Source organism: Rana temporaria, chromosome 3 (genome assembly GCF_905171775.1).
Source record: "Rana temporaria chromosome 3, aRanTem1.1, whole genome shotgun sequence".
NCBI lineage: Eukaryota > Metazoa > Chordata > Amphibia > Anura > Ranidae > Rana > Rana temporaria.
This window is the reverse complement of record NC_053491.1, coordinates 71,956,576-71,982,855: the sequence shown is the minus strand read 5'-3', so window position 1 is coordinate 71,982,855 and position 26,280 is coordinate 71,956,576. Positions and strand designations below refer to the sequence as shown.

Here is a 26,280-nt window from a genome sequence, read left to right as displayed (position 1 = left end):
AAATACACCCCCCCCCCCCAGTACAGTTTGCTAAAAAGATCAGTGCAGCCAGTGGTTCCTCGTCTGAGAGGCAGAAGTTACTCATTGTTCAAGGAACCCCTAGCAACTGCTGGAGGAACCCTAGGGTTCCACGGAATCCTGGTTGAGAAAGGCTGATATAAGATATGATTACAGAGTTCAGCCCTGGGAAGCACCCAACAAATAAGTTGTTATAACGTAAAACAGTCTGCATTGGGTCTTAGATGCTCTTGTAAATGACTAAAAGCATTAAGACTACTTGTGGTTCAGCTTCAAGAATTGCATTCGTTTGATGGGTACTTTTCGTTGGTCAGTAACTTTGTATAGTGGTCTGCAAGGGTTACATCCACTTAGTGCTTTATTTAATGGAACCTACTAATGTGGTAAACCTTTAATTCCATAATGGTCTCTACCAAGTCTTCTTTCAAAATAGGAAGTTTTTGCGCACAGCAAAAACTATATCATGTGACATGGTAATAGGCCACACCTCTAAATAACAGACTTTGTTTTGTATTGTGACCAGCAATTTGAGTAGAACTAAAAGAGGAACTTTTTTTTTCCTTTCATTTTGGATAGAGTAAGGGCATGTTACAATCCCTGTCCAAGTATTTTGCCACTTGTGCCCATTTTTGGAAATTTCCTTCTACTTCTTATTGCATAGCTAAAACGGGAAGCGAGAAAAAATCCTTCCAAAGTGAGGGAATCCCTGACTGTCACCAGAACTTGTGTCCCCATTGGAAGATAATCCCTCTATTCCTGTTCTGGTGACAACTCAAAATCTTGAATTTTCTTTCACTTTCATTCTCAGTGAAAATGGTAAACAAGACACACAGGCCCGAATTCACAAAGCACTTACGCCGACGTATATAGAGATACGCCGCGTAAGTGTAAATGTGTGCCGTTGTATCTGTGCGCTGTGCCCACAGAACTAGATACGCCTGAAAATAGGCTTCCTACGACCGACGTAACTTTCCTACGCCGTCGTATCGTGGGCGCATATTTACGCTGGGCGCATTTTCCACTCCCATTGATTTTCTATGCACATATGCAAATGAGGGAGATACGCCGATTCACTAACGTACTTGCGCCCGGGGCATAATATACGCGGTTTGCGTAAGTCGTACATCCGGCGTAAAGTTATTCCCCATATAGGAGGCACAAGTCATGCTAAGGTATGGACCAGGGAACACAGCCGTCGTATTTTACGTAGTTTAGGTAGTACATGAATAGGGCTAGGCGTAGGTTACATTCACGTCGTAGGCAGTGATTCGACGTATCTTAGGGAGTAGTTCCGACGTGATTCTGAGAATGCGCACTGGGATGTGTCCACGGGACGGCGCATGCGCCGTACGTTATTCGTATCTTTATGACGCTCAGTCCATCATTTACATGGGGTCACGCCTCATTAGCATGGCTCACGCCCACTTCCACCTACGCTGGCTTACACCGAGGAAGCCCCAGCGTATGTTTAACAGCGAGTGCTTTGTGAATCAAGTGCTCGCCTCTGTGCGCTGCGCTGGCGTAGCGTATGTTTAAATATGCGCCGATGTATGTGAATCGGGGCCATTGAGTAAAATTTCTTAATGGGGGCACAGATGGCAATAAAAACCTGAAAGATGTTCTAATCCCTTGCTACAGGCAAGTTTTGCCTTTTTGTTATACTTTAAGAATGGGAGATTAAACATGCACTAGTTATAATTTTGTGCATTGGTATGAAGGGGGCAAAATGACTAAAGATGCCCATACATGGGATGTTTATTGCCGACACTTACACTGTTCATACATTGCACTTAAACTTTAAAAGAAGCTATAGGGTCTAATAATCAGTCCTCCGATATTACATGATTGATGATTATATCACCATTTTTACTATCCTCCGTTCACTCCAGGTTTCCGGTTTAATGCCCAAATATTAGGATATGTCAGACTTATGCAAAAGCGAGTATGATCAAATCTGTAAACAATCTGCTGTTGTATTGGCCAGCTTTAGAATAAAATCTTGCTGCAGCTTATTATCTAATAAAAATATTACTTAAGAAACCTACAATATATACTAATAATTAACTGTGTGTAGGAACGTGAGCTCCTGGAAAGAGAGGAGGAAGAGAAGAGGGAAGCATTTCGCCGGGCTATCATTGAAGAGGAGAGACAGAAACTTCTTAAGCAACATGCCACCCAGTTACTGGGCTACCTTCCCAAGGTAAGTGCCTGCCTTTTATGGTCTGTACCAGGGGTGCTCAAGCTCTTTCATGTATAAGCCACAAATACCAGCATGCTATTTTATGTATCTTCTAATATCATTTTGCCAGTGTTATCTGTTGGCCAAAAAGTTTTCCTTTTCCTCTTTTTTTTTTTTTTTCTAATTAATAAAATATTAGTAGTTTTGGGTAATCTCTCAAATGTATTTTAAGCACACTATTGAAGTTTGAACCCTTAGCTGCACTCCTTTAGCATATATGCTTCACTGAGACCCACTAAGGAGTTTTTCAGGCGGTACAGCGCTAAAAATAGCGCTGCTATACCGCCTGAAAAACTCCTTCACTGCTTACTCAATGTGAAAGCCCGAGGGCTTTCACACTGAGGCGATGCGCTGGCGGGAGAGAAAAAAAAAATCTCCTGTCAGCAGCATCTTTGGAGCGGTGAGACGAGCGGCATGTATACTGCTCCTTCGCATTTAAAACAATGGGAAACCGCGGCAATACCGCCCGCAATGCGCCTCTGCAGAGGCGCATTGCGGGCGGTATTAACCCTTTATCGGCCGCTAGCGGGGGTTAATACTGCACCGCTAGCGGCCGATTCCCACGGCAATCCCGGCGGTATAGCGCCGCTATACCACCACCGCGGCTCCCGCTCCAATGTGAAAGGGGCCTTAGGGAGTGCAGTAGAGGTTTGCCATTGTTCTACTGTAGGAAAAATATTTTTCCAAGCACCAGTCACACACACAGCAAGCAGCAAACCAGAAGGTAATACTCTGGTCAAACTGCCACACACCAGTACAGCCCAGGTGCAGGCAATAAGCTCCAGGCTACAGACCCGATGCATTTCACCCAGCCCACAGGGCTATTCCTGGAGTCATTCACTTTGTGTGCACCAAATGCCTTTGCAAATGCAGATATTACCTTGTAGAAGTAACCGTGACTTCACTATAGTATACAGGTGAAACTCGAAAAATTTGAATATTGTGCAAAAGTTCATTTATTTTACTAATGCAACTTAAAAGGTGAAACTAATATATGACATAGACTCATTACATGCAAAGCAAGATAGTTCAAGACGTGATTTGTCATAATTGTGTTGCATGTAATGAGTCTCTCATATATTAGTTTTACCTTTTAAGTTGCATTAGTGATATAAATGAACTTTTGCACGATATTCAAATTTTTCGAGTTTCACCTGTAGCATAGCCTGAGAAGGGCTTTGGGAAGGTCTGACTGCATGCAGAAAACTACAGGAGGGGGGTGGGGTGGATACAAGACTGGTCACCCTACACTGATCTGGAAGAAATACACAAACCACACCTAGAGTCAAATAATAATACGCATGACTCTCTTTTTTTTAGACATTTTATGCTTGCCCCGGAGTTCAGCTTTAAGATGTTAACTTTTGTCTCATGAATTTCAGGGAATATTTAAAGGTGAAGAAGATCTCAATATGTTCGATGAAGAGTTTCGCAAGACTTTTCAGAAGAGAAGTGCAGACATGTTTTCAGATGATGGCTGGGGTTCATAAATTAAAGTATAACTACCTAAAGGGAAAGTTTTTTTTGTTTTTTTGGGGGGGGGGGGGGATAGAGAGGAGATGGATTAGAACATCTGTTCTTATTGCAGTCTGTTTCCTCTTTAGGGGGACTCACCCTCTATTTTTGTCCTGTTTATCATTAAAAGTGAAAGTAAAGGAAAATCGCAAATTTTGGGTTATCCCCAGAGAAGTAATAGAGGGGAATTCTTCCAATGAGGACACTAGGTTTAGTGATCTAGGGGACCCTAAAAGATTTCTATCATTTGCGGTGATTTCCTGTTTTGGCTATGGGACAGAAATTGAGGGAAAATCTCCCCAATAGGACACAGATGGCAAAAAACAATCCGACGGGTTATAACCTTCACTTGCTCTATTCAAAATGGGGGGGGGGGGGGAAGTTTTGCCTATAGTTCTACTTTTTAGGTTCTTCACTTTTCTGCCACCGGATGGCAGTCTATTGCTGTATCAACCATGTGCTATTTGATTTAAGTTATGGATGTATAGTTCTTGTATAAACATTTTATGTGTGGACCATTAGCTTATATCTTCCTGCAGATGTAATGTCCAATAAAATGTTTAATATGCATTGGTTTCGATTTTGTAAAACTACACATAATAAACCCTTATATATTTGTTTACAAGCAAGAATCCTATAGTATAATGTAATCTATCCCAATCCTCGTCTGTCTTCATGATACTCAAATTTGAATACATCTTAGCAGATGAAACCAGAAGTTTATTTGCAATTAAATTAGAGGCTATAGAAATCATCAGTTAACATCGGTTTGCACATCCATCTTCAGTTCAGTTCTGTTTACATTCGTTTTCACTTTAGTTCAGTTTACGTCCGTCTCTCTACATCTATTTTTTGCATCCCCCTTTTTTTTTTTTTAACCACTTAAGACCCGGACCAATATGCAGCTTAAGGACCTTGCCCCTTTTTGCAATTCGGCACTGCGTCGCTTTAACTGACAATTGCGCGGTCGTGCGACGTGGCTCCCAAACAAAATTGGCGTCCTTTTTTTCCCACAAATAGAGCTTTCTTTTGGTGGTATTTGATTACCTCTGCGGTTTTATTTTTTTGCGCTATAATCAAAAATAAAGCGACAATTTTAAAAAGAATGCAATATTTTTTACTTTTTGCTATAATAAATATCCCCCAAAAAGATATAAAAAACATATTTTTTCCTCCGTTTAGGCCGATACGTATTCTTCTACCTATTTTTGGTAAAAAAAATCGCAATAAGCGTTTACGATGTATAACGTTTACAAAATAGGAGATAGTTTTATTTTTATTAATTATTATTTATTTTTTTTACTACTAATGGCGGCGATCAGCGTTTTTTTTTTTTTTTTTTTTCATGACTGCGACATTATGGCGGACACATCGGACAATTTTCACACATTTTTGGGACCATTGTCATTTTCACAGCAAAAAGTGCTATAAAAATGCATTGATTACTGTGAAAATTACAATTGCAGTTTAGGAGTTAACCACTAGGGGGCCCTGTAGGGGTTAAGTGTGACCTCATATGTGTTTCTAACTGTAGGGGGGCGAGGCTGGATATGTGACGTCATCGACCGTCTTTCCCTATATCAGGGAACAGACGATCACTGACATTGCCACAGTGAAGAACGGGGAAGGTGTGTTTACACTCACCTCTCCCCGTTCTTCAGCTCCTGTGACCGATCGCGGGACACCGGCGGCGATCGCAGCCGCGGTCACGGAGCTTCGGACCGCGTCGCACGCGCGCCATCGGCTGGCCTCTTAAAGGCGACGTACCTGTGCCATTCTGCCGACGTATATGTGCAGGAGTCGGTCCTTAAAGGGGTGGTTCCCCTAAAAACAAACTTTTGACATTGCATTTGCTACATTAATTACAATTAGAATCGGCTGGTTTTATTGAAAAAAATACCTCCGTACGTAGCGTTTGCTATATTCGTTCCCACCGCCACTTCCGGGTACGATGCTGGCGGTGGGCGTTCCTAATTGATGGACAGGCATCCGACCGACGCATCCATCGCGTCACGAGATGCCGAAAGAAGCCGAACGTCGGTGCGGCTCTATACGGCGCATGCGCACCGACGTTCGGCTTCTTTCGGCATCTCGTGACGCGATGGATGCGTCGGTCGGATGCCTGTCCATCAATTAGGAACGCCCACCGCCAGCATCGTACCCGGAAGTGGCGGTGGGAACGAATATAGCAAACGCTACGTACGGAGGTATTTTTTCAATAAAACCAGCCGATTCTAATTGTAATTAATGTAGCAAATGCAATGTCAAAAGTTTATTTTTAGGGGAACCACCCCTTTAAGTGGTTAAAGTTGTCGCAGAAACCAAACAGAGGTGACTATTGTATAAACAAAAAAAATGTTCTTGTTTAAAAACGGACATAAACGGAACAGATTTAAAAATAGACAGCATCCGTTTGGATCTGCTCTGTTCCATTTCAACAGATCTGGACGTTGGCTGTTCCATTTAAAAAAAAAAAAAAAAAAATGGACCTGAATGAATGCAAATGTAAACACATGATCATCCGTTTTGCCCTTAGAAATTAATTGCTTTGTTTTTCATCCACCAGTAGACAAATGGAAAACGGACAGACAAGATCGCACATGTGAAAATGTGCCTTACGCACAACCGTTTTTCATGATGAGAAAAATGCAATTTTTTTTAATTGGTCGTGAAAAAGGGTCATGTGTAGGCTCCAGAGCATTTTTCACGACGTTTTATTTTACGTCGTGAAAAACGGTTGTGTGTGTACGCTTTAACGAGGGGGAAAAAAATGCGCATGAGACGGGAGCGCTAGTTCTGGTAAAACTAGTGTTCGTAATGGAGATAGCACATTCATCACGCTGTAACAGACTGAAATGCGTGAATCGTCTCTCACCAAACTTTTACTAACACGCGGTAAAACAAAATCGGCAAAATCAGCCCAAAGGGTGGCGTCATTCGAATGGAACTTCCCCTTTATAGTGCCGTCGTACGTGTTGTACGTCGCCGCGCTTTGCTCTAGCATTTTTTTTTTTACGATCGTGTGTATGCAAGGCAGGCTTGAGAGGAATCACGTCGAGAGAAACTTCGATTTTTTTTTTTTTCCATGACGTGAACAACGGTCGTGTGTACGCGGCATTAGGGTTGTTCAAGTTAGGTAATGGACCTATTAATGATGGAAAGGTATAAAAAAGGTCACTATTTATAACGGGACAGGGCAGAGGTGGTTTGGGCAAAGTGGATGGAGGAGGGAAGGAAAAGGAAGGGGGAAGAGAGGAGAGAGGAAAAAAAAAGGGAGGAGAGGCGCACCTCACGACTAGAGTTCAAGGAAGCTCCAGTTGAAGCCAGTAAGGAGAAATTTAGAGCTCCAGGGTTGTCAGATGGCCAAAAATGTATTTTATCATTCAGTTTGGCTTCAATTTTCTGGTGTAAAGTAAGAGTTGCCTTTTTTGGTGGTGTTTTTAGGGGAGAATTTGTGAGTTTTAGAGCCGGTTCACACTGGGGCGACTTAGGATCTGACTTGACGTCGCCTCAAGTCGTCCCAAGTCGCGCTGTCGAGAAAAACAATGCAAGTGAATGGGAGCGGTGTTAATACACACGACTCGAGTAGCTCCGACTTCAAAAGAAGTTCCTGTACTACTTCAATCCGACTTGTAGGCGATTTGTACCCATTGATTTCAAGTCTGATCACTGTCTTAACTGAAGCGACTTTCCAGTAAGATAACATACATTTCTCAGGCAAACCTCTCCCTCCCCCTCCCTCCCCTAGAGCTGATTGTTGTTTGATTGGCCACTGGAAAGTCTCCTGTCCTGGAGACGACTTCAAGTCGTGTTGTAAATCGCCCCAGATCGCCCTGTGGTTCATGCTCAAGTCATGTCGGAGTCGCCTCTGAAAGTCGCGCTGGAAGTCGTGTCGCCCTAGTGTGAACCGACTCTTAGGATTTCGCTATTGATTTTTTGGCCTCTGTCAAAACATTAGGAACAAATTAAAGCACATTTTGAGAAAGGCTAGGAGGTTTAAGCTTTAGTAGAGCATGCTGGGCCACAAAGGAGATCTTGGATATCAGCTGAAAAACTTGTAGCCCAAACTGTCAAGCCATCCACCATCCATTGAGAAAAAGTTCCCATCTATCCACATCCCCATAAAAAGGATAGCCATCTAGGCATTTAGTGGGCAATTATAGAAAGTACCATGTACCAAAGTGTTAAGACTTAATTTGTTTCTACTGCCAGAATATTCCAGAAGCAGGATTTGGTTGTTTCCCATTTCTGGTACCATTCTTGTGCATACAGATCTAGACCCAGGTCTCAGTGCCAGGTCTGTGTATAAGTAGGCAACCTATGCATCTATTCCTTTTAAAGGAGTTAAGAGATGGAATCCGGGTACAAAAAGCAGGATTATGAGTAAGAAACATAAGGGGCTTACTGGGTGATTGTAGGTTCGCTGAATATTTGACCGTGTCCCATATCTGCAGTGTAAATTTAGTGATAGCTTTGGAGAGATGGCATCTGTCAGCAGGTTTTAGGCCAAAGAGGTTGTTTATGTGGAGGGGATCACGATCAGCTGACACCCATCCTTGTTTAAAAGTTCCGCCAAGCTTCTGGCCATCTTCCCCCAGCAGAGCCAGACCCTCCACGTTTAGGTGCAGTCCATCTTTGTTTTAAAGCCAGAAACTAACAGCAAAGTTGGCCCAGTTCTCCATGAATGCAAAACCCTCCTCCTTACACCAGCTGCTCGGCTACTTGTATTGTTAGAAAACTATGCTCAAGGCATTAAGAAGCCATCTGCAGGGAAGACTTGGGAATCTTCGGGGTCTGCCCATGTGCCATTTTCCCTTCAGCAGCATTTTGCTGGCATAGTATGGTATTGTCCCCATGTTACAGAGTTGGCAGAATCCATTAATGTTATAAGTGGGACACTTCTGGGAGCGTTATTTATGTACAACTGATCAGGAGAAGCCGGTCTTCTATCGGGCTGAGACTACACCTGAAAAGGTGGTGGTTTCAGCTTTCCCTCCTTTTGTGTACACCAGTATTTTCTTTCTCTTCTTTCCACTACCCAACTACAGTGACCCAAAGCCACCCTCAGCATCACCTCCCTAGGTGCAAGTACTTGAGGTCTTGCTGCACAGCGAACCTTGTTACTCACTGCACACAGTGCAGTATATCTTTTCAAAGAGCAGCTGGAGATCTGCTAACGCCTTTGGCATGAAGGTGCAGCCTCACTTTTGTAAATGTTTACCAAGGAACCCATCTGGCTGTGCATAGTGCCTCCTTGGGTTATGGATGTTAATAATGGCTCCTTTTAGCTTTTGATGGCATCTATTCCATCTGCACTACAGATGCCCTCTTTGTGCTACTATATAGAGCTGTGTCTTAGGAGGGACAAGCCTTTTGGAACCATATGCTATAAAGCAGTGGTCATCAGCCCTGTCCTCAGGGCCCACTATGGCTCGTTCAGGTCCGCCTGTCATATTTGTCGGCGGACTTTCTCTATGGAGCGTCAGATGTCAGCAGAGACATGTACGCTGACATCCGACCTGAAAAAATCAGACGGATGGCGATACAACGCCATATCCGTCCATGGCGGATCAGAGTGGGTAAGATCTGATGAAAATGGACATGCTGTTCGTTTTCATCATATCTCTCCATAGGAGACAGCGGTGCTGCACAAGTCCCTCCCCTCTTAGTGAGCAGAGAGGGACTTGTCATCCACCGGCTCAGCGGAGATCTGCGGAGAGATCTCCTGCTGAGCTGGCGGACTCTGCTAAGACTGAGTCTGCCTAGTGTGAAAGGGGACTAAGAGGCCAGGTTTGCATGATAACTGAAATACATCACAGGTGATATCATTTGCTGCTCAGTGATTGCCGTATTCTAGGCTGCATCGCCCCAAGGTAATACATAAAAAACCCGGCCTGTTAGTGGGCCTTGAGGACAGGGTTGATGACCACTACTAAAAAGGTATTCTGTCTATTCATCCAGGAAAATCCACATCCTCGGATAATGCCGATCCCTAGTATTCCCTCCCCAGGGGGGCCTTCTGTGGTACAGAGTCAGTTGGAACCGATTTCCACTGCTCCCTCCCCTGGCAGCTTTGTGTCCTCTTGGGGGCACTAGTAATTCTTGTTACAAACTGAGGCTTGCAGGACGGGGTTACTTTGGGCTGGCCTATACATTTATTTATTTTGTTTGCCAGTGTCCAAACCACCCAACAGTATATGACTTCCTTTGCCACTCAATAGACTCCAAGAAAAGGATTTTTACAGCGAGTACAACAAGTTTATTTTAGCATACAATTCTACAGCTGTGTGTGTAAAAAAGCAGCAATATACAACAATTACTATGTAGAACTGACATACAGTTTAACATATGTGACAAGGCAAGCATGAAGCACACGTTTTGAATCATAGTAAAAAAAAAAAAGGCGAAAAAACATTAGACTTCTTTACATTAATGGAAAAATGCATAATTACTTTACAGATAAATAAAAAGCTTGAAATTTTGTGTTAGAGATGCATATACTACAAAAAGCTAAAACATGCATACAGCCTTTGGCCTTGTTTCAATTGCAGTCTAAGAAACTCCCCAGTCCAGGGCTTTCATGAACTCCTCCTCTGTGAATGAAAGCATCTTTGCTGCTTCAATGTGCATCTAGAAACAGGTGGGGGGAAAAATAGAACCGATTAGCCTCATGAGTGTACACTGAAAATATAAATTCACTGTCATGTGTAAGTAGTTAACCAAAAAACAAATTGGGTCGCTGCAGGATAATGTTAGGTAGGTGGATTTACTAAAGGCAAATATACTGTGCATTTGTCTAGAGCTGAGTGGAGGCGCTACCGATTTCCTATCATCCAATCATGTGCAAGCAAAAATTCATTTTTTTTATTTTCCTTGCAAGTTCCCCTCAACTCTAGAGCCAGTGCACAGACTATTTACCTTTAGTAAATCAACCCCATAATGTGCTAGTATGCATAGCATACTAGCACAATATGACAGACTTACCTTAAAAACAAAGCACGCCCCTCCCCAATCAGTGCCCAATCTCCACTGACAGGGCTTCCATCTTCACCCGGTCTTCCGTCCGGGTTCATGGGCTCCCGCTGTTTGGCTGAGTCGAAATGACCTCACTCCCCCGCATGTGCGCAGGAGACACAGCTGATGAGGAGTTAATTACTGTACCTACAGGTAAGCCTTATTATAGGCTTACTCGTAGGTATAAATTAAAGCGGACTGCCACTTTAAAAGCTTGAAACTGGGAAACACAAGATTGTGATGAAAAAAAAAAGTAAAAACCAAACCATTCTAATATTTTGGAGAAACAGACTAAGGAGGTTTTTCCAAAAAACTAAAACATGTCTGTACCAATAGTAATGATCCAGATCTTGTTTTGGCTCAACTTCAATCAATCATGGTAACGTCACCTCACTTCTGCCATTATTTACTGAATACATCTTCCCCTACTTACCTTGGCACCAAATTGTTGCATGGATCATGTTAGAAACCAGGTCTACTACAATAACAACTGTTATCTACCACTATAGCAAGGACCCTTTCTAGTGACCAGTCACCATTTAAACAAGTCTCCAGTCAAGGCTGGACCTCATATTGGGTTTTCTCCAACTTACACTTCGTAGCCAAAGGCAGGGGGCAGGAAATGTAAAGATAAGAGTCTTCCTGCAGGTTACTGATTGATTATATTTCACTGAGAGCTCTGTTACCTGAAGGAGCCGACTGCCTTCCCTCCTATAGAAAAGTGTTTGTATGTTTTACTATAATAGTACAGGAGGAACAAGGAATCTAAATGAAAGGGTAACTAAGCAGAGCCCTATCCACAACACGTATGTACTGTGGTTTATCATCTTCAGAGCCTTCAGCACACAGAGAATTACAATCTTTGTCCGATTAACGTTAGTTTTACCAAAATTATGTATTTTGAGAACCTACCCAAACTATTAAAAAATCAGCCAGGCCCTTGCACTACATGGTTGTTGGTAGCTTAATATATATCTAAAACACACAATTGAATATATTGCAGTATGCCACTCGTATTTTTTCAGAACATTTTCAGCAAGTACAGAAAACACCTGCTGATCCTGCTCCTTCCATAGATACAATGGATAAATAAGTGTAGCCACAAAGGAACTGTAAAAGTTTGTTATTTACAGGTTTACCAAGTAATAAATAAAGAGAAAGATAGCCTGAAAAAAGAAAACTATGAACGTGAAACCACCATATCGAAGGACAGATTAAGCCGCAATATATTACAGTTTTGGTTTTACATATTGTTTAAAGGGGTTGTTAAGGTTCATGTTTTTTCACCTTACTGCATTCCCTATGCATTAAAGCGAAGGTTCACCCTAAAAACATTTTTCTAACATTACATTGTGCTCACTGCCAACATTGTTGACAGTATGCTGATTTTTATTTATTTTTTGCTGTACATACCGTCGTATAGGCACCCCCCCCCCCCCGGCTTCCGGGTAGTAAATTCCCGTGGGAGTGGGCGTTCCTATGCAGAGGCTAAGTGATTGACTTGATGACAAAAACTTCCCCCCCAGCGCATAAGGCGCGTCACCAGTTTCCGAAAGAAGCTGAAGGTCGGTGCGCAAGCGCCGTATAGAGCCGACTCACAGTTCGGCTTCTTTTGGGAACTAGTGACGCGACTTATGCGGCGGGGGAAGTTTTTGTCATCACGTCAATCACTTAGCCTCTGCATAGAAACGCCCACTCCCACGGGATTCACTACCCGGAAGCTGGGGGGGGGAAATAGCTATACGACGGTATGTACAGCAAATAAAAATAAAAAATCAGCATACTGTCAATGTTGAAAGTGAGCACAATGTAATGTTAGAAAAATGTTTTTAGGGTGAACCTCAGCTTTTTCGGGAAAAAACATCTGACATTTAACGCCCCCCAGTCCCCCATTTTACTTACCCGAGCCCTGGAAAGTCCCGCATCGTGAACACGCTTGATCTTTGCCTGGTCTTCGCGGCTCTTCATTGGATAGATTGATAGCAGCGCAGTTATTGGCTCATGCTGCTATCAATCAAATCCGATGACACGGGAGGCGGGACCGTGTTATACACTCAGTGGCTATGGACGCTGAATGTATGACACGGGACAGCACCCGCAAGGTAACCCCCTAGGGAGAGAGCTTCCCAGAGGGGGTTAGCTATTGCGGGGAGGAGCCGAGAGAGCCACCGTGGGACTGCAGAACCGGAGGATCGGGGCCACTCTGCCAAACGAGCTGCACAGTGGAGGTAAGTATGACATGTTTGCTATTTAAAAAAAAAAAAAAATTGAAGCTTTACAACCCCTTTAAAGGCAGTTCTGACAAAATTCACACTCGGGAATCTCTGCATATACAATGATCATTTATCACTCAAATGCTTTTTGTGTTGGTATCAAATCACACAGCCATCCTTTCATCTTTAGTTCTGCCTATTCAAAACAAGTAAAAGCCACAGAATTTTCAAAGGTTGAAGTGTAAAAAGTTGTTTACAGCTCAGTTATTCCAGCCAGTGCTGCAGCAGAGACGAAAGTTATTTTAGATTTCAGAGACCTATGGGAATTTCATGTTAAAAATGCCCCTTGGACCAACATGTACGTAAAATATATTTTTAGAGCAAAGACAACAGCAAACACAGAAAACACCTGAAATGTTACAGAATGTTGTACTCTCGCCCTCCCTTAAGCTGACAGGTGTTACTTGTACTTAGAGCTCCCCAGGGGAACATCAAAATGGCTGCCACGTCAAAAGCCAGCCAATAACTAAATCGTGCAGCGGCTCACATAGTAGGCCATTCTAAAAGTAATACAGAAGTAAGCAAGTATAAAGTTGTTTGGCTTTGGGTTGAAATAACAAAATGTATGTCTTGCATTGAAAATCATTTGAAAAAATAAGTACACCCCATGGAAATTGTTGACTATTTGAACAGGCAAACATTAAATCTCAATTAGACAATGCCTACAGATTGGCGTGATCTGAATCACAAAGTCATTATTATAGTAACAAAAAATGCTAATTTGTTATATGGACAAGAACACCCCTACATTTACCACTACTTTACCACCATGAAATTACAATCTCATATTTAATGGAACACAAACCTCAGATGTATAGGGTACAGTGCTCTCTTTGCTACTGACAAGGCCTCAGAAAGTAACTATTGCTGCCACTGACATACTGCTGTGGGATGGCAGGTTGATAAGCCCAGATGGCAGGTTGCTGACACGCCATTCCAGAGCATCAGGGTTGTGAATAGAACTGGCGTCAGAGGAAGCAAGCGGCTGCAAAGCCAAATAAGCTGATGCTTCCTGTAAAGCATCGGCTTCTGTCAGGCGGAGTGATCCCAAATGCACTCCACCTGGAACAGCCCAGCCACAGCCGGCGATACCTGAATGGAAGACTGTTATTAACCGGTTAAGACCCGGACCAATATGCAGGTTAAGGACCTTGCCCCTTTTTGCGATTCGGCACTGCGTCGCTTTAACTGACAATTGCGCGGTCGTGCGACGTGGCTCCCAAACAAAGTCATCGTCCCTTTTCTCCCACAAGTGGTGGTATTTGATCACCTTTGCGGTTTTTATTTTTTGCGCTATAAACATAAATAGAGCGACAATTTTGAAAAAAAAAAATCGATATTTTTTACTTTTTGCTATAATAAATATCCCCAAAAAAACATTTTTTTCCTCAGTTTAGGCCGATACGTATTATTCTACCTATTTTTGGTTGAAAAAAAAAAAAAAGCAATAAGCGTTTATTGCATATTTAGAGGAATATGTCAAAACTGACATGGTCCCCCGGAGCCTCAGATGGGAAATCAATCCCCAAAAAAATGATAGTGAGATAGAGGAATGGTTCAAATACTTTAATGAGGCAGGGGTTAATTTCCTACGGTTCCTCATAGCAAAGAAAAAAAGAAAACTAGCTTTGCTTGACCATGAAATTGATACTATCAAAAATAAACTCATACCCTATAAATCTGATCCAGACTATTCACATAGATCGGATATGTTAAAAACCATCCTGATTAAAGAGGAAATGGAACAGAAAACTAAGAAAAAGAAAAAATACAATAGGGATTTAAAAGATTATAAAGATGGGCTTGTTTTTAAATGGCAGGTGACCACTGCTCCTCCTCCACCAAATGGTAACCCAATGGGATCTCAACCAACAGTCAATGAACATATAAGACCCAACCCTGGGAATTATCTTGACCACTATGGGACACAAATGATTTACCCACCAGGAGGTTCCTTGACAGGACCACAACTAGGTGCTACCAATCAGGGAAGACCAAATTTTGGTAATTATCCCAATCTATATACAACACAGTGTAATCATTTGTCCCAAACAGCTGAGGCTGACTACAGAGGTCCTAGTGCCAGGGACCATTTTGGTCCACACATGACACATTTTGACCAACCACCTCCACCAACCTCAGGCCCAAACAGACGAGGTCCCTACCAATATCCCAACACCAGAAGTAGAGGTAATGGCAGAGGCAATCGTCCTAAACCCAATCGTCACCAATCATCAGCCTGGAGACATCGTTTAGAGAGAACTGACCAATCCGGTTCAGGGATGTATCCTAACACCAGAAATGATAACTCCGGGGAATATGTCAATGCTAACTATAATAGATTTGCTTCTGCAACAAATGACATACAGGAACGAAGTCTGAATCCCGAGGAGAATCACACGAATACAAACCACAATAGGTTTGCTCCTTTAATAATTGACGCACAGGAACGATGTTTGAACCCAGAGGAGAATCTAGAAATACCCCATTTACATCAAGGTGAACAAGCAGCGAACCATTCCAGCTGGGATTTTCGGCCTGTCACCCGCAACCGAACCAAAAGAAATGGGGACGCAAGAGGGGGTGCAGAGGGGGGAGGAAATTACACCCCAATAAGACAGAGGAGGACATAACCAACACCGGGATCATCAATCTCAGTTCACAGGAACTGTCAACGGAGGAGCTCACAACTTTAAACAAGGGTCTGAAGTTTGTCCCCGCACGCAATTTGAACAAATTTCAAACCTTTGTTGATATACAAAAATTTACACGGAAACTTAATATCAAGAGGTATATCCTCAGTAACCCGGCAAGACAATCACTGAGAGAGAACTCTGCGGTCAAACATTCAGGGATGGCTAACGCCTCCCTCTTTAATCCATCTAGCTCTCAGGCTCCCAACCTAAATGTCTTTCGGGATTTACTGTTAAAGGACCTTGATAATTTGAGAATTAAACCTATACAGTCTCGTGCTAACCTAAAAGCTGGTATGGACTCCATCTGTGAAAGAAAGGACATAATAATACGACCTGCCGATAAGGGGGGAGCCATTGTCATTCTAAACAAGACCTGCTACCTTACCGAGATGGCGAGAATTTTGTCTGATCCTGATACTTATGCCACACTCCCTATGAATCCCACCATACCCTTTAAACGGGATCTGAAAGATCTCATTACAAAGGGTTTTGACATGGGTATTCTTAACAAGAAAGAAAAGGAACACTTGGTCCCCTTAGCACCCCGTCTTCCGGTGATGTACATCTTGCCAAAGATTCATAAAACCTTGATAAATCCCCCAGGAAGGCCCATCATCAGTGGTATTGACTCCATAACCTCTAGAATAGGCAAGTATATTGACTTCTACTTGCAACCACTGGTGATGTGTACTCCTTCCTTTTTAAAAGACACCAAACATGTCATCAACCTCCTTGGAAATATAGTTTGGAAACCTACCTATATGTTAGTCACAGCGGATGTGGCTTCTTTGTACACGTCTATTTCACATCACTTGGGACATGACGCAGTACAACATTTTTTGATACAGAAGTCCACTCTGACAAACACTCACTGCAGATTCATAATGGAACTGCTTGATTTCGCCATGGAGCATAATCACTTCTGGCATGACGGCACCCACTATAAGCAAATCAAGGGGGTAGCCATGGGGGCAAAATTTGCGCCAAGCATGGCGAACCTGTTCATGTCGAAGTGGGAGGAGGATACTGTACTTATGAACAGACCATCAAACCTCATCCTCTGGAAAAGATTCATCGACGATATCCTGTGCATCTGGGACGGTGACGATGATTCAGTCAATTCCTTCATCTCGACTCTCAATCGAAATGACAGGGGTATTGTCCTAACCCATGAAAAGAGTGCCACTATGATACACTTTCTGGATTTAAACATCTCTATAACCGATGGCAAAATTGTCACTTCAACATACTTCAAGCCTACGGATAGAAATGGATACATACCGGTTGACTCTTGTCATCATCCTTCATGGCTGAAAGCGGTCCCAAAGGGCCAATTTTTACGCCTTAGACGCAACTGCACAAATCTAGATGAGTTTTATAAAGAGGCAGCACTACTAAAAGCTAGATTTTTAGCCAAGGGTTATGATGAGGCAAGACTTGGCAATACCATTAGGGAAGTAAGTCAGATTGATCGATGCACTCTGCTAACAGATAAACCATCGGACACTAGTACAAAAGAAAATTTTGGCTTAGCCTTCATAACCACCTTCTCCAGCCAACATTGGGCTATTAAGAGAATCATAAAGAAACACTGGGCAGTTATTAAAAATGACAGGATTCTAGGTCCACTCCTCACAACTAACCCTACAGTTTTGTTCAGAGGAGCTCCAAACCTCAGACACTCGTTGGCCCCTAATGTACTAGATGTCCCACGCCAACCGGTGTTTTTTGGAGACTTCAAAGGCTTCTACCCTTGCAAAAAATGTAGAGCCTGTAAATTAAATGTCCTCCAGAACAGACGCTACACAGATTTTACCTCCATAGGCACAGGTAAAACATACCCCATCAAAACCTTTATTACCTGTAGCACTAAATGTGCGGTGTACCTTATAAGGTGCCCATGTGGTTTGGAATATGTAGGACGAACCACACGCAAATTACAGGTCAGATGGGGCGAACACATTACCAACATCCTGACTGGATTTGACAAACATAATGTGTCCAAACACTACGAACTAAAACATGATAAAAACCCAGAGGGGACTGTGTTCATTGCCTTGGAGAAATATGTTCCACACTGGAGAGGTAGCAATGGCACAAGATCCATCTCCAGAGCCGAAACCAACTGGATCCATAAACTCGGATGTCATGTCCCTGGAGGACTTAACGTCGAATGGGACATTAATTGTTTCATCAATAATAGTTAACAAGTCCCATTTGAACCCTGCTCTACTAATTTTTCTTTATATATTTTTTTATATACACATACATTTTTTCTATGGCATAATTTTTATCTGCCTGGTATATTTTTGTGCTCTATGCATTCGGCTTTATGATTTACAAGCCGCTAATTATCCACTAATTAGACACTAGTGCCAAAGATTAATCTATGCATTTGGTTATGTGATTCTTGTGTATTTCATATGTTACTAAGTCCTAATCAATCAGACATTATTGCCAAAGGAAAAAATCCCTATGACATTATGGGTGTACATTTTTTTAACATATAACCTTTATATATATATTTCCGTTGGGCAATCATTTTTTGTTCATACACACCATTATAATTATTGTTAGTGTATGTTCTTTATGCCCTATCTTCGGGTTCCATGTCAATTTTAATTATTTTTGAAGTATAGATAATTTTGAGCGGTAATACGCTTTTTTATCCACAAGATGGCATGGTTCTTTTTTCCTTTTGTAACTCAATGAGAAGTACAGCCTATTGTGATTTCTGTCTTAACTCCGCCTTGGCCAATGAGCTCATTTCGCTTAAGCTTTGGGCTGTATAAATCACGCATGCACAGTGAGGTGTGCGTGCCCCTGATGATGTCATTACGACGAAACGATCGTCGGGCTGCAACACACGCACTGTGCATGCGCTAACGGCCCAAGGCGGTCTGTTTATATTTTGGAGCTTTTTCTTTTTCCTTGCAAGGACTCTGTATATTTGTTCCCTATGTATGGGAAATCTTTTTAATGGATTTTTAATTGAATTTTTAAATAAACCAATATCAAGCAGGCTATACTATGGAAATTTTTCCTTTTTTCATATGACATCTGCTGACCACCGTTGCTACATATCTCTGTGAGTGCTGTCATCCCTGACCCATATGAGGAGCTACGACGCTGTGGACCCTGACGTTTGATTCGTGAAGGATATCGATCCATCTCCACTGCCTGAGGGACGTTTGTATCCCAACACGCCTGTTTAGATCCTTCCTGAGAAGGTCGGGTCACAGGCTTTCCGGTAAGCCTCCATTTCTCTTTACATTGGATTGTCTGTGGATTGCTTCCTCCTATTTCCATCTGCGGTCTTTTGGTGGATCTTCTGTTCTTTTACCATCTTCACCTGAGGGGACTACAAAACCCCTCCCTCACTTTTTTTCCTTTGTGGACTCTATTTAATTTTACTCACCTTTATTCAACTTTATTTATACTTTCCATGCAACATGGACTTATATTGAAACACTGTGTATCATTATCACTGTGATTATTTATGTGGCATAATTTACACTGATTTGTTGGAACACTGAGACAGTTTCTCTGGCTTCACTGCAGAAATACATTTGTTTTAGGCATCACTTACCTTCACAGGTTTAGTTATCATGTTTATTTTTTGCAACAGTCCTGTTTACTTCAGAGGATAATTGCCATATTAGATTGAGTTATTTTTATATTTCACTTAAATAATTTTTTATTCATGGTTTATTTATTTATTTAAATATTCTATTGACACACTTTTCACACTTGATGTTATATTTTGTCTAGCGCTGCACTGTCTTTTTCCAATAAGCGTTTATCGATTGGTTTGCGCACAATTTATAGCGTTTACAAAATAGGGGATAGTTTTATGGCATTTTTATTAATAATTTTTTTTTTTTACTACCAATGGTGGCGATCAGCGATTTTTTTCGTGACTGCGACATTATGGCGGACACATTGGACACTTTTGACACATTTTTGGGACCATTGTCATTTTCACAGCGAAAAGTGCTATACAAATGCACTGATTAATGTAAAATTGACAATGGCAGTGAAGGGGTTAAGTGTGACCTAATGTGTGTTTCTAGCTGTAGGGGGCGGGGCTGGACGTGTGACGTCAGTGATCGTCGTTCCCTATATCAGGGAACAGACGATTACTGACATTGCCACACAGAAGAACGGGGAAGGTGTGTTTACACACACCTCTTCCCGTTCTTCAGCTCCTGTGACCCGATTGCGGGACACCCACGGCCTGCGGGTCCCGCGGGCGTGGCCACGGCTGGGCTCTTAAAGGGGACATATATATGCGTCCATGTGCCCAGCCGTGCCATTCTGCCGGCGTATTTAGTTGTTTAGCTGTCCTTAAGTGGTTAAAGGTCAGTTTATTACTAAAATCAGTGTTTATATGGGCATATCTGTTCTGCAGTTGTTACTGGGCTGCTTTCAAAATGATCCGCAGGGTTAGCTGCACTGTGCCATAGACATCTTCTATTACCTGCGAGTTTGGTGCGTTTTCAGAAAGTGCACTACACCTGTAAGATATAATAGAAGCCTATGGCAAAGTGCAGCTAACCCACAGGAATGCCACAGGTGCACTGCACTGCGAACTTGGTGTGGGTAAATTGCAGTGCATCAGTGTGAAAGCAGCCTTAGGCACCATTCACGCGATCAGTCCAACTCAATCGCACCCTCCATTCACCTCTCCGGAATGGCAGATGTACACGCACTTGTGTCCATTTACTATGTTTTACTTTAATAATAAATTCATGTGAATATCAATTTCATAAATATATATAAAAGTGGAACTTTCGCTATAAGCACTCCTCGCCCCCTGACATGCCACATTTGGAATGTCATTTTTTTTAGGGGGGGGGTTGGGGAGTGTATCATTTTTAGTAGGACTTCCTGTCCCACTTCCTGCTTACTTTTGGCCACCTAGGTAACTCCTAGGCGGCCCCTCCTTGCCAGCGATCTTCTGGGACAAAGGCTGGCCAATAGCAGAGCGCAGTGCGCCTCACGCCCCGGCCGTGAAGCCGTAAGCCGTCAGGGCCAGGTGCCCACAGTTGCTATGACAGTGCCGAGGAGAGGAGCAAGACTCCGGGCGGCTGCATCGCTGGACCATGAGACAGGTGTGTGTCAGTTTATTCAAAGTCAGCAGCTATGCTTTTTTATAGCTGCCGACTTTTAATAAACTAAAAAACGAGTGGAACTCCGCTTTGAATGAATTGCAATTCATATAATTTGCAGAGGTGGTATATAGAAGCACATTCTGATTACCCATATGTAAGGAGATTTAGAAGTTATTGAGAACAGCAAAAGATATATGGTAAAAATTACATAAAAAGGTAGTATGTCAAAACATGGCTACATCCTGTGACTTTCGACGTGTTTCTTAGTTAAAATCCACTTCCTCAGGAGAAGATGAAGGAACATGTCCTATGTGTCAACAGGATGGCAGGATTCATATTTAGTGTGTAACATGCCCAGGTTTGCATCTGCAGTTTTTTATAATAAACATGTCATGATATTATTAATACTGTCACCTGCCTCATTTAAAGTCCCAAACTCTCCCCTCTATTTGCCTGATTTAGGGACAGAGGCACATGAATACATATGCTTCATTCAAAGTCCCACACATATGTGTGGGTATTTTAACTAATATTCAGGCCTAAAATGTGCATCTTAACAAAATCTAAACTGGCAGTGAATACAATTATCACCAAATGAATTGAAATCAATCATTCCACTGTAAGAAAAATAACCTACAAGTGATTATAAACTAATGATAACTTGTCCAGGACTGGCTGGACCAGCAAATTCAATTCAAGAACTTGATACTAAAAAGGTCTCAGAGAGTGTTAGGATTTCATTGCAGGGTTTGCAACAGTTGTCAAAGTGCATGCATCTACAATCAGAAAGAGATTGCACCAATTCAACATCTTTTAACTGTAGGAAGTTCACATGAAGAAGAAGTAGTCAAATGTTTTGATGTCAAGCTGGTGGGCTGTTATACAAAATACTAACAAGAAGTCATTTCTGCTAAAGATTTACAGTGTAAATCTCAGAAGTGAATGGAAAATACAAATCCTTTGGCAAATAAAAGCGCTCCCATAAATGTATTACGTGTGTATTTAGCGGTCTGCCTGGAGGTCAGTTTTATGAAATATAGAACAATGTTCAACTTTAAAATATCCCCAATTTGGCTTGATAATCTTTATCTTGAATCCGAACTGGAGTCGGTTGTTAAGGCAGTGCACACAAGCACTGCCAGCCCCACTGCTAGTATAACCTGTAGTATTTACTGGATGCCTTTTTGTAAAATTCTTCTAAATATTTGAAAGGAATTGCTCAAATGTGCATCCTCACAGGGTGACACTGTGGATGCACCGGTATAAACGTACCAACGTCCCGATATTTGAAAATGGACATTATATTACCCTAAGAAATTGGACTTTAAACGGCACATGGGTAGTTCATGTAAAAATCTTGTTTTTTTATTATTATTATTATTATTATTATTATTATAGAATTCTATAAAATGCAGTAATACAATCAAAAAGTATTTTTATATAATAATAGTCGGTACACAGCCCAAGATAATGCTCTAATATCACATCCAAAAACTATAATAATATTAGTACACTCAAATAAGGGAAATACACAACCAGCAAACAATGGTTGAACAATGGTTGAACAATATGGCCCGGATTCACAAAGCACTTACGCCGACGTATCTCCAGATACGCCGCGTAAGTGCAAATATGCGCCGTCGTATCTATGCGCCGGACTCAAACTAAGATACGCCTGAAAATATGCTTCATTCGACCGACGTAACTTGCCTACGCCGGCGTAGAGTGGGTGCATATTTACGCTGGACGTATTTGGCGCTCCCATTGATTTTCTATTCACAAATGCAAATGAGGGAGATACGCCGATTCACGAACGTACGTACGTACGTACGTACGTACGTACGTCCGACGCAGTGCGCGTAAAGTCATACGTCCGGCGTAAAGTTATGCCCCATAAAGGAGGTGTAACTCCGCAGCATCCATGCAAAGGGAACACAAGCCGTCGTATTTTACGAAGTTTACGTAGGACGTGAATATGACTAGGCGTAGATTAAGTTCACGCCGTAGGCAGTGATCCGACGTATCTTAGGGAGTAGTTCCGACGTTATTCTGAGCATGCGCACTGGGATGTGTCCACGGGACGGCGCATGCGCCGTTCATTATATGTATCTGTCTGAGACTCAGCCCATCATTTGCATGGGGTCACGCCTCATTTGCATGGCTCACCCCCACTTCCACATACGCCAGCTTATGCCTAGGAAACCCAGCGCAGATTTGGCAGCACTGGCTTTGTGAATCCAGTGCTTGCCTCTCTGCACTGCGTCGGCGTAGCGTAAAGGAGATACGCTACGGCGGCATTAAATATGTGCCGATGTATGTGAATCCGGGCCTTCAAATATACACCAGCTTTGCATCTGGTGTGTATATTTTGGCGTTTTTGCCAACTACACCTGTATAGAACCTCCTTTTTTGCTTACCAGCAGACTGTGGTCCGCTTACTACCGTGCTGTATTTACTATGATTTCTACAACCCTAACTGGCTATCTAGTTTAGTTATATTGCCAGTGTGTTGTTATCCAGGTTCGTGTAGTGCCCTGTACACACGATAGGTTAGTCTGATGAAAACGGTCTGATGGATTTTTCCATAAGTTATCCGATGAAGCTGAGTGATGATCAGTCGTGCCTACACACCATCAGTTAAAAAAACGATCATGTCAGAACGCGGTGACGTAAAACACAACGAGCTGAAAAAAATGAAGTTCAATGCTTCCAAGCATGCGTCGACTTGATTCTGAGCATGCATGGATTTTTAACCGATGGACGTACCCACAGACGATCGTTTTTTTCTATAGTTTTTTTATCCATCAGATAATTTTAAAACAAGTTCATATTTTTTTAACCTATGGATAAATAACCGTTGGGGCCCACGCACGATCGGTTTGGTCTGATGAAAATGGTCCATCAGACCGTTTTCATCAGACTAACCTATCGTGTGTACACAGCATCATACTATTCAATACGACCTGTGTATCACCATGCTCCTGAAAAAATGTTACGATACGCGAAACATGTAGAGCAAAGCAAGACATTTCTTCTGCATATCGGACCTATATTTAAAGCAGTTGTAAACCTGCATAAATTATTATTTCTTTTTTTAAAAACCTGCAAGGCAAAAGGCATAGTCGGCTAGTATGCACCGCATACTAGCCGATTATGAAATACTTACCTCGGAACGAGGTGACCACCACTTACCTGGTCCACGCCGAGCAGGATGTCATCTTTCTCCGGCGTGTCTTTCGGGTATCGCCGCTCCAGCGCTGTGATTGGCTGGAGCGGCGATGACGTCACTCCCGCACGTGCGCGCGGGAGATTTAAAATCGTCAGGGTCCGGCGGATGCCGGTCCTTTCGCCGTGGATTCCCCCCTGTGCATGCGCCGCCCGCATTGTGAGGGGAATATCTCCTAAACCGTGCAGGTTTAGGAGATATTCTCCTTACCTACAGGTAAGCCTTGTTATAGGCTTACCTGTAGGTAAAAGTCAAAATAGTGGGTTTACAACCACTTTAAGGCTATTCACTCCATATTTATATTTATATTGTTAAACCATTATTGTTTGCTGGTTGTGTATTTCTCTAATTTGAGTGTACTAATATTATTATAGTTTTTGGATGCGATATTAGAGCATTATCTTGGGCTGTGTACTGACTATTATTATATAAAAATACTTTTTGATTGTATAACTGCATTTTATAGAATTCTACAATAATAATAAAAAAATAGATTTTTACATGAACTACCCATGTGCCGTTTAAAGTCCAATTTCTTAGTGTAATTTAATGTCCATCTTCTTCTAAATACCTTATTCCTTCTCCCCGATCAGCGCTCATGTGACCGCCCGTCGCTCTCTCCCTCCGATGTATGTACTACAGAGGGAGGGCCCGAGCTCTCCCTCTGACGTCTGTCGGGGGTCACGTGACTTCCCTCCCTAGTGTATACTTCGGAGGAAGAGAGCGATGGGCAGTCACATGACAGCTGATCGAGGAGAAAGAATAAGGTATTTAGATAAGGAATTTTACAAAAAGGTATACAGTACTATAGGTTATCCTAGCAGTGGGGCTGGCAGTGCTTGTGTGCAGTAATTTGTATACTGCTCAGAATGGTGCTAAAGGGGGAAGAGAGGGGCGGCTCATACACAGCTGACAGGCAGGAAGGGGAGGAGGACAGAGGAGACACAGGATAGCAGAGAGCAAGGCTGCGGATGACAGAGGCACGTAAACTGACCACAGTGTCAGGGCTCAGCAGCCATGATTAACCGTGGTCAGTTTACAGGGGGGTGGGCAGAAACTAGCAGGTAGTTCAGGTGTTACAGGGGGTCCAAATTACACAGCACAAGCACTCAAACACTGAAAAAGAACAGGATCCTTTTTTTTTTTAGGTTAACAAACGCTTTAAAGCACTCTTAGGCCTCGTACACAAGATAGATTAACCAGAGGACAACGGTCTGAAGGACCGTTTTCATCGGTCAAAACCGATCGTGTGTGGGCCCCATAGGTTATTTAACCATAGGTTAAAAAAAAGCCAACTTGCTTTAAAATTAACCGATGGATTCCTAACCGATAGGTCAAAACCGATCGTTAGTCGGCACGACTATCGGTTAAAAATCCACGCATGCTCAGAATCAAGTCGACGCATGCTTGGAAGCATTGAACTTTTTTCCAGCACCTAGTTGTGTTTTACGTCACCACGTTCTGACACGATCGTTTTTTTAACCTATGGTGTGTAGGCGTGACGGACCATCAGTTAGCTTCATCGGTTAACCTATGACAACGGTCCTTCAGACCGTTGTCCTCTGGTTAACCTATCGTAAGTACGAGGCCACCATTATCACTCACACTCTTTCTGCCACTAGATGTACAGAGGACATCCTGCACGCGTAGGGTGTCACCATGGCTCCTGCATTCACAATGTAATGAATCATAGAGTGGTGTGGACTTTAGTGTTGCTCTCTGTATGATTGAGGACTGCCCAGCCTAACAGAGGAGGCACGTCACTTTACTGACCTAAAGATATCCTTAAAGTGATAGTAAGGTCTCATTTTTTTTTTATTTAAATAACAAATGTGTTATACAGTGGGGATCGAAAGTTTGGGCACCCCAGGTAAAAATTTGTATTAATGTGCATAACAAAGCCAAGGAAAGATGAAAAAATCTCCAAAAGGCATCAAATTACAGATTAGACATTCTTATAATATGTCAAAAAAAGTTAGATTTTATTTCCATCATTTACACTTTCAAAATGACAGAAAACAAAAAAATGGCCTCTGCAAAAGTTTGGGCACCCTGCACAATTTATAGCATGCACTGCCCCCTTTGCAAAGCTGAGACCTGCCAGTGTCATGGATTGTTCTCAATCATCGTCTGGGAAGACCAGGTGATGTCAATCTCAAAGGTTTTAAATGCCCAGACTCATCTG

The 26,280-nt window shown here is 42.4% G+C and overlaps 2 protein-coding genes across 2 annotated transcripts in view; one reads left to right on the top strand and one right to left on the bottom strand.

Moving 5' to 3' along the window:
* MNS1 (meiosis specific nuclear structural 1) overlaps nucleotides 1-4,145 on the top strand; it is a 52,956-nt gene extending 48,811 nt beyond the window's left edge. The window contains exons 9-10 of the mRNA XM_040342740.1: nucleotides 2,093-2,218; nucleotides 3,640-4,145. Coding sequence (XP_040198674.1) covers nucleotides 2,093-2,218; nucleotides 3,640-3,747 — 234 coding nt within the window. The 3' untranslated portion in view covers nucleotides 3,748-4,145. The remainder of the gene's footprint in view (nucleotides 1-2,092; nucleotides 2,219-3,639) is intronic.
* Nucleotides 4,146-10,008: 5,863 nt separating this feature from the next.
* The window catches only part of TEX9 (testis expressed 9), a 94,358-nt gene continuing 78,086 nt past the window's right edge, over nucleotides 10,009-26,280 (bottom strand). Inside the window, exon 12 of the mRNA XM_040342739.1 lies at nucleotides 10,009-10,402. Within this exon, the coding sequence (XP_040198673.1) occupies nucleotides 10,325-10,402 (78 nt within the window). The 3' untranslated portion in view covers nucleotides 10,009-10,324. The remainder of the gene's footprint in view (nucleotides 10,403-26,280) is intronic.